At 34.4% G+C, this 14,444-nt stretch overlaps 1 protein-coding gene across 6 annotated transcripts in view; it reads left to right on the plus strand.

Annotated features, from left to right (window-relative positions):
* NBEA (neurobeachin) overlaps positions 1–14,444 on the plus strand; it is a 726,287-nt gene that overhangs the window by 607,025 nt on the left and 104,818 nt on the right. For all 6 annotated transcript variants that reach the window (XM_050766029.1, XM_050766031.1, XM_050766030.1 and 3 more), the window contains one exon: positions 13,181–13,321. In XM_050766029.1, coding sequence (XP_050621986.1) covers positions 13,181–13,321 — 141 coding nt within the window. The remainder of the gene's footprint in view (positions 1–13,180; positions 13,322–14,444) is intronic.

Here is a 14,444-nt window from a genome sequence, read left to right on the forward strand (position 1 = left end):
TGAGTTAAAATAAATGAGGAAGTCACTGTTTCTACAGTAACTGAAGATATAAACATTTCAAGGTTCTTTTTTTGTTTTTTGTTTTTTGTTTTTTTAGATGGAGTCTCGCTCTGTCGCCCAGGCTGGAGTGCAGTGGTGCGATCTCGGCTCACTGCAGCCTCCACCTCCTGGGTTCAAGCGATTCTCCTGCCTCAGCCTCCTGAGTAGCTGAGATTACAAGCTCCTACCACCACACCTAGCTAATTTTTTTGTATTTTTAGTACAGACGGGGCTTCACTATGTTGGCCAGGCTGGTCTTGAACTCCTGACCTCATGATCCACCCGCCTCTGTGTCCCAAAGTGCTGGGATTACAGGCATGAGCCACCACGCCCAGCCCAGCCCACTTCAGGGTTTTTATGCTAACCTGTGTAATGTGTATTTCCTTTGGCAGAGCTTTTCCTTTTGTGCCTCACATGTGCTTCTCTAATTTTATATAGTGTCAAGTAAATAATACAGGTAAACAGATGGAGCCTAAATAAATTAGGCAATATGACTAGAAACTGTCGTTTTGCAAGCATGTAGTTCTTCATGCTGTGAACAGTGGAATCCATGAGCACTTAAAAGGTAGATAGCTTTTCTTCAAATTTTACTATATTCCATGCTTTAGCAATTTCTTCTTTCTATTCTGTCACCCTAGCATGATAGGAAAATGTTAGCAAATTAAAGCCTGTTGATATGTTAATAAATTACTTGTGCATTGTTCCCATGCTTCATTGAATTTCTTAATAGGAGCTTCTTACAAATGGGCTAGAAACCTGAGACTATCCTGTGTAAAATCCATCAATAAACAAGATTTTAATGTATGAAAATATATCTTATTATACGCCTAATGGGAAAATGACATTTGAAGTATAATAATATAATTGGAAGGAAAAACTACTATAGTGCAATATTATCACAATGAAGAGATGTCCACTAAGAAGCACATGAAATTCTTGTAGTTATAATCAATACTACAAATGAAAATATTAATGGAGAGTTTTACTCTTCAGAAGCTCAAGGAAGAATTGAAATACTTGAATGATATAACCAAAAGCATTCTAAAAGACCTCTAACAACAAGAGTAGTTGTTTCTAAACAAACACTGGGAGTCCTGATCCCAGTAATAATTCTTAGCAGTGAATAATTCTAGAATTTGTTTCAATAAACATGTGGTACCCCAAATAATTTCTATATTCTTTACTATATGAAAGAATTAAGAAACTATGAAATGTACAATGCCAAAAAAATAAATATTTATTTTCTTTCTTTATACCACCACATTACACAGGCTTCATGAAATTCTGTGTTGTATCAGTTGGGAAACTTTTGAATGAAAGTTTCAGAAAACACAGCTGAAATTGGCTTGAACAATAATGGGAATTGGGAAAAAAAATCAAGAGGTTGTAACTGGAACATGAAAAGAATGTAGGCTTCGCTCAAATATTTGTTTCTCTGTCACATATTGTGCAAACTTAAGATGTTTTCTAAATTCTCTGAACTTGTTTGCTCATCTTTAAAATGAACACAATCATACTTACATAATAGGGTTGTTAAAAGATTTTAACACCGTAAAGTAGTTAAGGCACCTAGTATAATGCCTGACACACAAGTGGCATTCAGTGAGTGGCAGTGACACAGCAAATTTCCATGATTGTTAGTTGAGAGTTCACTATCTTTGGTATGATTGACAAAAACCTGGTGAACGTTTGTTTGATTCCTGTGATTTATTTTTTATTCTAATAAAATTAAAAAGTAATGCCATTTAATAAAATATTTTGAATTCAATAAATAATTCTGTTTTATCATCTATTTGAGTTATCAAATTATCAAAACTGTAACATCAAAACACTAAGGTTATATTAAATGTTTATTAGAACCTTAGATGCACATTTATTTAGACTGAAATATTTTATATTTATAATATTCTTACTTCTTCTTTGGCCCACTTAATTGAACACTTGGAGAGCACAGGAGCAAAAAAAAAAGTTCTTTATCAGTAAGATTTTTTTAGACCTCTCATTTTATTAGACATCATAGGTTCAAGTTTTATTTATTATGTGTACAGGTTAGAGGCTATGTTTATTGTTTTACATGAGGGACAGCAGATGAAATAATCTGCCTTTGACCTATCTTTTCAACACTAACCAACAGTAGGTTTAGAGATTTCCTCCCCACTCGATTTATATAGATATTCCTTATGGAGATGTAACCTTATGGTGAAATCTATCTTACAACATGATATATGCTAGTGTTTCAGTTATTTACAGATACTCATATGAACTCGACTCTTAAAGTATAGTTTTTACATGACTTTGACGTGAAGCACAGTCTTCTGCTCATTAAAGTGTAAATAGAATTTTCCTATTTCCCAGTCATGCCCTCTGATAAGTGAAATAGTTTCATCACAAAACTAAGTCCTACTAATATTGACATGAACATAAGACATCACATGCACACACCCATTCATCGAGTGGAAAAAATAGATTTTGTTAACACAGGAGTTGTTTGACTGACAGATGATGATAAGCATAACCATTTTCCCAAATTATTATGCCACTTAATAAAAGGAAGTGATAATGCCTTGAGACTTTGAAATGTGATAATGCAAATGGATGCACTGAAGTGTGAATACTCTTCAACCATCCACCCTCGATACTGCCAAATGTCTATCTACCACATAGAAAAGAGTTTATATTGGTAAGGTGGGGAATCCACGACTCAGCAATCTAGAGCAAGTTCGTTTGTTTTGTTGTTGTTGTGGTTGTCGTTTTTGAGATGGAGTCTCCCTCTGTCACCCAGGCTGGAGTGCAGTGGCACAATCTTGGCTCACTGCAGTCTCCACTAGAGCAAGTTTCTATGGTTATTTTATCTTTCTTTTTCACCATAAGTTAACAACATCTGAAATGAAATTAATTCCATTTACTTGATCATAATCTACCTAATGCTTAATTTTAAACAACAAAACAGGAAGTATGGGCAAAATACTAGGTGTGTTAGTAGTAGTTAGGATGATATAAAATAAAAGATAGAAGTGTGAATGTGTAAATTTAATTATATACTATCTGCCAAATAACCCTGCTGCCAAATTTGAAATATTTGTTTCAATGTATGTTGAATGCTGCCTTAACATATAACCCACAGTATGTTGAAAATTGTTTTCATTAGACTTGCTTATATGGCAGTGCTGAGGGACAAGGTATTGATTGGCAGTGTTTGGATACTGTTTTAAACTCATGGGATATTCGTTTATTTAAATTAATACTTTTATTCATTCATTCTTTCTTTCATTACACAAGCATTTATTGCCAACCTACTCTGTGCCAGACACTGGAGATACAAAGGCAATAAGACTTAGTCCATACCTTTAAGAAGTTACAGTCATTTTTTTGTTTACCCAGTGACATATTAAGCTATTTTCCTTCTAATTGAAAAAATGGAAGGATCAAGAAAAGTGCAACTAAAAAGGTAGACTTCACAGACACTGGTAACCAGAAATAGTGAAGTGTTTTTGTGTTTGTTTGTATCTCCACTGTTGCTTGTTGGAGACATAATAGGGTGACAGGGAGCTTTATAGATTTATACAGAACTTCCAAAGCAATCCTAGGCTCTGTTTGCTTATACTAAATGTCTCTTTATCCTCTTTTCTTGTTCCTTCCCACTCAGCCAACTGAATCACCTTTTCAGAAAAAGAGAGGGAAAAAAAAGCCTATAGAGCCTGTTCTGCTTTGAAAATTTTAGGCTGTTGAAGAAGGAACTGAAAACAGCAGGAACACTGTTTAGTGTATACTCTTAGAAGAATCCTACCTATGGAAAGGAAAAGAGAGCCTGCTTTATGCACTTTAATTTCACCAGCCACATGTCACCTCTGTGTCTAAACCACAGCATTATCATGCAAAACTAGGTCAAATTCAGTCTCCTTTAACCTTTCTTTCCAGCTGAAACAGAATATTAAGCAGTTAGAAGTGATCTTGAAACTAATTTGTAGCCCCATCATTATCCTACTTAATACCTGGAAAACTTCTAGAACTGACACATGAAGATTTAAGATGCTCCACTGTTTGTAGGTGAAAGTGTTCACTTTTCACTAAGATACGTAAAACTCATTTTCTTGGGAACTATCTTGGGGTAATGATAACAATAATAGCCAATATTTTGCATGTGTTTATTATATGCCAGGCATTGTGCTAAGCATCTTACATGGATTTTCTTGCTTTACCCTCACAACGCTGTGATAAATTGCACTGGTTATATAGATTGCATTTTCTTCCATTTGTTACCTATTATTTCTCCATAATACATAGGTAGGATATTCTTTTTTAAAAAAAAAAAAAAAAAAAAAAAAAGCTAGTGATTAATTTCTCTTCTATATGCCTCTACCTTTTCTAAATGCCCTGGCAGTTTTTATACGCTATCAAAAAAAAAATAATAATAAAATAAGGAAAGAAAAAGAAAAAAGAAAAACTCTCCCTATTATCCAGTAAGAATGAGTTCTTTTAAAATATCCTGCACATTGCTCAGTCATGTCAGATATGAGCAGAGGAGTCAAAAGAAATGTGGTCAGTGAGCCATTCCACACCTCCAAAGCTTTCAGTCCTATGTGGGACTAGCATTCCTGTGGAAGTGCTTAAAGCTGGGTGTGGTAGCTCACGCCTGTAATCCCAGCACTTTGGGAGGTGGAGTCAGGAGGATTGCTTGAGGCCAGGAGTTTGAGACCAACCTGAGCAACATAGCCAAACCCTGTCGCTACAAAAACTTAAATTAAGTGCTAATAGGCTTTTTTTTTTTTTTTTTTTTTTTTTTTTTTTTTTGAGTTTCACCCTTGTCGCCCAGGCTGAAGTGCGATAGCGCAACCTTGGCTCACTGCAACCTCTGCCTCCCAGGCTCAAGCAATTATCCTGCCTCAGCCTCCCCAGTAGCTGGGATTAAAGGCGTGCACCACCACGCCTGGCTAATTTTTGTATTTTTAGTAGAGATGAGGTTTCACTGTGTGGGCCAGGCTGCTCTCCAACTCCTGACCTCAGATGATCCACCTGCCTCGGCCTCCCAAAGTGTGGGGATTATCGTCGTGAGCCACTATGCCCAGCCACGTGCTAATAGATTTTGCTAATCAAATTGCAACTTTAGATCAAAGATTAGCTTTCTTCATAATATACTCAATTCCACCCCGTGAAAAAGTGTAAAAAGAAACACATTTAATTAATAGAAAAATATACTCAACACTTCTCTTTATTAATGCTTCATGACTTCAAGTTCTGTTCCTTAATAATGTATTTGAAAATTGTGTACTGATTTGCTGAAGTTCATCGGAGGATGAAAGGCCATATTAAGCCAATTAACAGTATAAAATTGCAAAGGGAATGTATAATCCACACTTACGGAACACAATTTTAACGTATTTTAGAGAAACAAATTTTCAAATCATTTAAAGCATTCTTATTTAGAACAACCCAAGACATAGGAAAGACTTGAATTGATTGGAAAGGTTTTGCTTGTTTTTATATTCTATTTTAATTGATTTTGACTTTATTATGAAAATTTTTAAACAAAGAAAAAGTACCAGTTCCTAATAACAATACCCATTAACCAATACCTACATGTTATAATTATTGACAGTTTAGCTTTTATTGGTTTACTAAAGTATTTAAATAAATATATCATACTTTACCCCTAAATATTTCAGTATGAAAAATATTATTTTCCCATATAATCAGATGACCATCATTACATCTAACAAAACTAATGACATTTCCCTAATATTAACTAACACTGTGCCTATAATCAAGGTTTTCTAATTATCTCCCATGTGTCTTAAAAATTGTTGTGCTTAAGCCAGGATTCAGTCAGCAACCACACAGTACATCTGATTCTTCTGTCTTATTTGTCTAAGGTTAGAATAGCTCCCAGTCACCCTATCACCCCTGCTTTTTTTTCATGATATTGACTCATTTAAGAGAGCATGCCAGTTATCTTATAGAACATAACAATAACAGCCAATATTTTGCATGTGTTTATCATATGCCAATGCTAGGCTTCTGGATTTGTCTTTTTGTTCCTCGTGTTGTCATTTAACTCACTGTAACTAGTAAGGTTTTGATGTGTGCTGATTCAAATATCAGTGAAGATTGGTAATAGAAGCTTTTTTTTTTTTTTGAGACGTCGTCTCACTTTGTCACCCAGGCTGGAGTGCAGTGGCGCAATCTTGGCTCACTACAACTTCTGCCTCCCAGATTCAGGCAATTCTCCTGCCGCAGCCTCCCAAGTAGCTGGGATTACATGTGCCCACCTCCACGCCTGGCTAATTTTTGTATTTTTAGTAGAGATGGGGTTTCATCATGTTGGCCAGGCTGATCTTGAACTCCTGGCCTCAAAGTGATCTACCTGCCTCCGTCTCAAAGTGCTGGGATTACAGGCATGAGCCACAGCCCCAGCCAATAATAGAAATTTATATTTGGAAATATTTGGTCAATAACACTTACTAGCCAAAATAAAAAGTTACTATAGTTAATTTAAATTTATCAAAGTTAAAATGTTCACATGTGAAATATATTTCTGGGTCATATAATTGTAAAAGCCATGTAAAATTCTCTCTGTGAGATAAACCAAATTCATGATTAAACAGCAAAAAAAGAGCATATAGGGAAGACTAAAGTCTCCACAGTCTCACTGCCCAGAGACAACTATTGATATACTGTCATGTATATTCTTCAAAAACTAAATTACACAAAGTAGAATTACTTGATCAAAACTATATGAATTTTTTAAATATTACCAATTTTCCCCACAAGAAATTTATGCCAATTTATTTGCCAGCAGCATTGTGAGATGCCATGTTTTCCAATACTGAGTATTATAAAACAATAATTTTTGACAATCTAGTTAATAAAAATAGTTTTTGTCTGACCTTTTAACAATTGTGAGTGTACTTACAATTTTTGACTACCTATAATAGAAAGTCAACTTATACTGGTTTTAATTTAAAATGAAAATTTTATTAGCCCATATAACTGAGAAATCCAGGGATGGGTCAGTTCAGGAAAACTCGATCCAAGTGTTCACCAGAATTATCAGGTTCCACACCTCTTACTTTCTGCATTGGCTTCATTCTCAAACAGGCTTCCCTGTGTTACAGTGATGATGTCTTTGTAACCCCGCTAGAAAAAGAGCTTTTTCCCAGATAGTTGCAGCAAAGTTTCATCCGATCAAGTTGAATCACATGCCCATTTCTGCAGCAGTCATAGTGCCAATGTGAATAAAATATTATGATTGAAAGGTCTAGATCCCATGCCCACCCAGGGAGTCAGGTAGCAAGGTCAGCTCACCTGCACCAGGTGGGGAAGGAATGGTTCACAAAGGAGGAAGGCATAATGAATGCTAAACAGTAAAAAAGAATAGATATCCATTACATTGTAGGAACTGGTACTATTTTTTCTTATATATATTGGAAATTGGCATTTATTATTCTGCGAATTGCCTATTCATCATATCATTTCCTCATTTATTTAATTAGATTGTTCATTAGCTTCTTATTGATTTGTAAGAGCACGTTTTTAAGGAAACTAACTCTTATGTGCTATGAATATTTTTCATTTTGTTATGTCTTTCGATTTTTGCATAAAATTTTTTTCTAAAACTTCCACATGGAAATTTTATATAATATTATATAATTGGGTTAATCAGTCTTCATTCATTTAGCATTTATTGCTCACTTAAAAAGGTTCAGGTACTGTAGGTGTGAGAATAAAGAGATGAATAAAAGACGGGAAGTTTCTTCAAAGGGCTACACAACTGGGTTAAAAAGGTTAGAAAGTTGCCTATTACCAGATGGTGTCATGTAAGGCTTTACAGATGCAATTTGAAAAACCTCCAAAAGAATGAGTTGAAGTTCCTTAGTCAGATAAAAAGAGAGCCGGGGGATTTACTTGAGCACAGAAGCGTCTGTAGGTATGATTTCTATGTTGTCATAACAGAATTTTCAGAATGATGACAGGTAGTTCATGACTGAAAAAACAAGGTAAGAACTCTCAAAGCCTCATCGAAAGATTTTCAAGCCCTTGATTACAAAAGATAACAAGATAACTTAGATATCTTAGAAGTTCAATGTCTTAAAAGTATTGAGATAACTAAAAGCTATTGTTAGAAGCCAGACAAATGTGTCAAATGTACCCAGCTTCAAGCTGTATCTAGCACAGAGCTGCAGCTGGTTCTGTAAAATGTCTAGCCACTGACTAGCAACATGATCTTCATTTGACTTTTCTTCAGTGTCCTCATTTGTAAGGATTTGGTCAAGTAGACCTGAATGTTTCCTTCTATTTCTGTGGACCTATGAGGAATGAGAAATTAAGTAGGTAGTTATAAAAGAAAAAAGTCACATCAAGGGCCAGGCAAACTGGCTTACACCTGTAATACCAGCACTTTGGGAGGCCAAGGCAGAAGGATCACTTGAGGACAGGAGTTCAAGACCAGCCTGGGTAGCATAGTGAGATTTCATCTCTATTAAAAAATAAAGTCACATTAAGATCAGAATTTCATATTTAGCAATGAAAAAGCAGTGCAGTAGTGTAGAATGTGGAGACCCAGGTACTTGTTTGCTCATCATGAAATTAGATTCATATTGAATGCCTTACTGTCCTCAGAGACTTACGAAAATCAGTCTAGAAAATGGATGTGAAGACAATATGTTTCACAAATATATAGTATCATCGGCAGTTGTAACAGTTGTAATAGCAGTAGTAAACTCTTGAACATATTATGTGTGCAGGTTTGAGTATTCCTTATCCATAATGCTTGGGACCAGAAGTGTTTCAGACTTCAGATTGTTTCAGATTTCAGAATATTTGCATATACACAATGAGATAGCTTGGGAACAGACCCAAGTCTAAACAAAAAATTATTTCATTTCATATACACCATATTCCATATAGCCTGCAGGTCATCTTATACAGTTTTTTTTTTTAAACAATTTTGTACATGAAACAAAAGTTTGTGTTAAGTACATATGTGTGGAATTTTCCACTTAAGATGGTGTCATGTTGGCATGCAAAAAGTTCTGGAATTTGGAACATTCTAGATGTCAAATTTTTGGATTAGGGATGCTCAGCCTATGTAACAGTAGAATGCTAGGACTATGAACATCATTATCATTTTCAGTTTTTTTATGATATATTAGAATTCAGTGTTATTGACATTGCTTTAACTAGGCCTCCGATTTCTCCTTGACAAACCTTTTTTTTCTTGAAAATTATAATCTAGTTTGATGACATTGACCATTTATCAGATCAATCCACATTTATTTATTTGTATATATTTAAGTCAGTAACTCTGTGCTCAGACTTTTATGTTCTCTAAAAGTTCTTCTGATGTTTCATATAATACCATTTATACAATATGTTTTATTTATAAAATTTTTGCAGTCATTTTTACTTATTAAATTTATATATTATATACCTGTTCTAAGAAAAGGACTTTGTACAATATGCAGGTTTTAAAAGATAGAAAAATATTGATAAATCAAGGCTAAGAGAACAGAAAGAGAAAACAGAAAAATGAAACTAAAGAAAAAGTTAGCATGCAGAAATACACACCAAATATGTACCAGAATTTTTCAAAGTACAATCTAAGGTATTGCATCTAAACAGTTGTTCTAAAAACAAAAGAAGTATGTGTTTCTCATAAAAAATAAAAAAAAAAATAAAGAGAAACACTGGAATAAACACATTTAAACAATTATATTTACAATAGTATTTCTCAGAGCCTTAAGATCATGTAAATCCCCACAAACCTCTGGTAGAATTTTTGTTTCATGTAGTAAAGTCACAAAGGTTTTTATTTTTAGGAAAACCAAACTTTTTGTAGCACTGAAGTTTGAGACAGATTTCTCTCTTTGGTCTTCAAAACAGGGAAACTGAGTGATAAGAGTAGAGAAAATTCTCAGCATTATTTCTTCAATAACTACAGTAGTGTTTCATGTGAACATCCTAATGCTACACATGTAATTTCCCATAAATTTTATAAGGAATGCGAATTTTTGTACATTAGTCACTTCTTGAATTCTTTCATGTTGGAAATAGTGCTTTTTTGCAAGCTATTTAGGCTTTTTGGCAGTTTTTAAAACTGAATTATAATAATGAAGTTTTATAGGGATAGAAATGTTATTTTTCGTTTTTGCATTTTTTGCACCATTTTTTCCTGTTTGTTAAAGTGTTCACCTGTAACATAAAAACTAACAAAGACAAAACAGCAATAAATCTAAAAATAGGGTTTAAACTTTCAGTTAAACTTTTGTATGTGGTAACACTTAAAAAGCACAGAAGTCACTGAATCCAAATGCCCACTGTTTGACAGAAAAGGAAACAATTTATTGATGTAGTAACTATGATGAAAATTGAAAAATATTGCAAAGTAAATTTATAAATTTTATTAAGTGTAGCCTTACCTTTTGACCAGAATTCTTAACCATATGCATCTGGCATAAATCAAATGATACTGACATTGCAGTATTTGCTAAAATTTTTAAAGTATAGCAAAGTTACAACCTTGTCAATATGTAGGTAAGTAGGTAATTGATTGATGGATGGATAAATATGATATGATAGGTATCTATTATGATCTCTTAAGAAAATATGTCATCTGTGACGAAATTCTCATTTCCCCAAACAAACATTTTGAAGCTTTTTGCTTTCTAATTATTTATTGCTGTTTGACTATTAGAAGCAAAACGATAGAAAAATATTAAGTACAAAGCAAATCACTTACATTATGTTCCATAAAAGTCATTTCTAACTTTATTAGGTAAAAATTCAAAATTAGAAATATATTGTAAGAAGTGTCTAAGGGAGGGATATGCAGACTTTAATACTGTGCAGCTGTTTCCTACACAGCATTACTCTGTAAAACACTACAATAAAATGACTTTGATGAAACTTGCGTAAAATAAAAAATGTAAGTCTTTACTTTTCCTTTTCCAGAAATGTAAGAGAAGACTGGAAAAGATTAGAGGAAGAGCCATGCTCCTTTTTAAAGAATGCTCTGTGAGATTTTACAGGACAAACAGTATCAGATAAGATCAAACCTTAGGGATTGCACAGACATTTTGTGCATGCGAAAGGTCTATTAGCATATTCACGACAGAACAAAGTATTAAACATTGAAAAATAGACTTACTGAGTTAGAAAAACATATCTGAACATCTAGTAAAGTATAAAATATGTAGGTAATTTTAAATGAAAAACTCATTACTTTGGGCCAGGCGTGGTAGCTCACGCCTGTAATCCCAGCACTTTGGGAGGTTGAGGCTAGCAGATCACGAGGTCAGGAGATGGAGACCATCCTGGCTAACACGGTGAAACCCCATCTCTACTAAAAATACAAAAAATTAGCCGGGCATGGTGGCGGGCGCCTGTAGTCCCAGCTACTTGGGAGGCTGAGACAGGAGAATGGCGTGAACCTGGGAGGCAGAGCTTGCAGTGAGCGGAGATCGTGCCACTGCCCTCCAGCCTGGGCGACAGAGCGGGACTCCATCTCCATAAATAAATAAATAAATAAATAAATAAATAAAATAAATAAATAACTCATTACTTCAGTTCCATAACAGACTTTACATTCATTTCACTTTATAACAATTAATCTTTTACCAATAATGTAATTATGTTGTTTTAAATAGTATTAAGATTTTATGTAATGTTTAACAAAATTACATTACCTTTTTTACATCTATCTAAAGAGATTTGAGAGATAATCAATGAAATTTAACACAATAAAGTTTAAACCTTAGAACATTCTTTAAAAATCTAAATTTTTATACTATCATACTTTGTTTTACAAAATGAAGATAAAAAACTTTAGGAACCTTAAAATATTAACATTCTTGTGCATGAAAAATACAGCTTTTATATAAATAAATTGTTGAGTCTTTGTTAATCATAATTAAAGTTAACAAAAAATGAACATAATTTACAAATAATTTAAATTTTCAGGATAAACACCCTTGCAAATAAGAGTTGGAAATTCTAACAGACTTTTTACTGCTGATGACCTCATTGTGTTATTTGAATTAGTCTCCTGAGGCCAAAAGAAAAGGCTCATAACAATTTATAAATGAATCTTCCTCCCTTGTGTAACATTATGTGTCCCATTGAAACACTAATTTTCTACTACTTCTCTTATTAAAATTAAGCCTTCGAGGGATCTTCATAGTTGATTATAAATATTAAATTTTGAAATAAAGTAGTTAGACATTGTACTTAGTAGTCTTCTTTTGTTTTCTCTGTAAACCTACTTACTTTTATAGTATGCAACTTAAATCAAAATCATGTGCTTATTTGATACCATAAGCACGGACTCTGTATACCATTAATCCAAAATCGGACAAAAACTTAAGCTAAGGCAGTTTGCTATTGGAAATCATGAAGATGGTGTGCTGGAAATTCCTAATAATTAGATGTGCTAAAGTTTTGAGAATATGATGCAGTTAAGCACATGCTTTATTGAAGAAATCAGTATAGGGATTAGCATCATAATCAGTAAATAGGGTGGTGGTACTCATAGGAGAGGTCTTAGTGGCCTCAGCAAAATGCTTTCCAGGGAATCTGAATTTCCTGAATTATTCCATCACCCTTAAGTGTGTAGTTTAACAATAAAAAGGATAGTTGTTCCATCTATATACTACTAGAAAAAGACTAACATTCTATCAGGGTTCCATATGGAGGGTTGTCTTTCACACTCTGGGTAACCGGCTGTTAAGACAAGGTTTTCACTAATATGGTTGTCAAATGGTCAATCTCTTCACCTTCTCTGCATTGGGTTTCCTGTATTCCAAGCTAAATGTTCATTATGTAGCTTATTAAGTAATAGGAAAATAACAAAACTGTTGATGTGGCCTTAACAGTTTAAATGAGATCACCTCTGATAATCTAGTTTACAAAAACTGTTAGTAAAGTCTAGAAACTTTGGACTATAATCATCCTCTTGGGCAGTTTTTAACAAGTGTAATGATTTGTAATTAATATCAAAATCTGGTATGTTTAAAAATGTAATAGAAAATAATGTATTTATGCTGTATGGCTAAAAAGAATTAACAGTGAAATACTGAAAGTATAAAGATTTATTACCTAGGATATCTAATATGACTGTATTAAACAAAATATTTTTTTCTTTTAATAGCCAATTGGTGCTTTGAACCCAAAGAGAGCTGTGTTTTACGCAGAGCGTTATGAGACGTGGGAAGATGATCAAAGCCCACCCTACCATTATAATACCCATTATTCAACAGCAACATCTACTTTATCCTGGCTTGTTCGAATTGTGAGTATCTTCATTGAGCTAGTTTGCCTTTGTTACCTTAAAATTTTTAACGTAAGTAAATTAAATACAATTCAAATCAGTTGTAATTTGTTCTAAACAAAGATTAGAGACAAGTAAAGTAGAAATTAAAGATTCCAAAGTAGCAAAATATGAATTTTTTAATGAGTTGTCTCATTTGCAAAATTGGATTAGAAAGTTAGTTATCTATTGCTAGGTATTATCAGCTTAAACCAAACCAGTTGTCCAGTTATAAAGGAGCCAAAACTGAGTACATAACTTTTTTTTTTTTTCAGTAACAGGGTCTCTCACTCTGCCACTGAGGCTAGAGTGCAGTAGTACTATCACAGCTCACAGCAGCCTTGAACCCCCAGGCTCAAAGGGTCTTCCTGCCTCAGCCTCCCAAGTAACTAGTACTACAAGCATGTAACACCTTGCGTGGCAATTTTTTTTTTTTTTTTTTTTTTTTTGAGACAGACTCTTGTTCTGTCACCCAGGCTGGAGTGCAATTGCGTGATCTCAGCTCTCTGCAATCTTTGCCTCCCGGGTCCAAGCGATTCTCCTCCCTCAGCCTCCAGAGTAGTTGAGATTACAGGCGCCCACCACCACGCCTGGCTAATTTTTGTATTTTTAGTAGAGATGGGGTTTCGCCATGTTGGTCAAACTGGTCTTGAACTCCTGACCTCAGGTGACTGGCCCGCCTCAGCTTCCCAAAGTGCTGGCATTATAGGTGTGAGCCACCGTGCCCGGCCCAGCTATTATTTTTAAACATGGCATCTCACTTTTTTCCCCAGGCTGGTCTCTCACTTGTTCCCCTGGGCTTCAGTGATCCTCCTGCCTTACCTCCCAAAGCACTGGGATTACAGGTGTGAGCCACCACACCTAGCCCTGGAGTGCATTCTTAATACCCTCTGCCTCCTTCCTCACAAATGATGCACACTGGCACTTGCTCTCCCCCAGCCCTCTCATTCTTACTTCTTGGGCAGCATGTTTTACAACCAGTTTCCAAATATTTTGAAAACCTCTTTCTGTTACTTTTCTCTTTCTCCTAAGACATAAATATATTCAAGTCTCACTGATGTTTAAAAAAAAAAAAGAAAGAAAAAAAGCCTGCTGCCAGCCCCCG

Source organism: Macaca thibetana, chromosome 17 (genome assembly GCF_024542745.1).
Source record: "Macaca thibetana thibetana isolate TM-01 chromosome 17, ASM2454274v1, whole genome shotgun sequence".
Lineage (NCBI taxonomy): Eukaryota > Metazoa > Chordata > Mammalia > Primates > Cercopithecidae > Macaca > Macaca thibetana.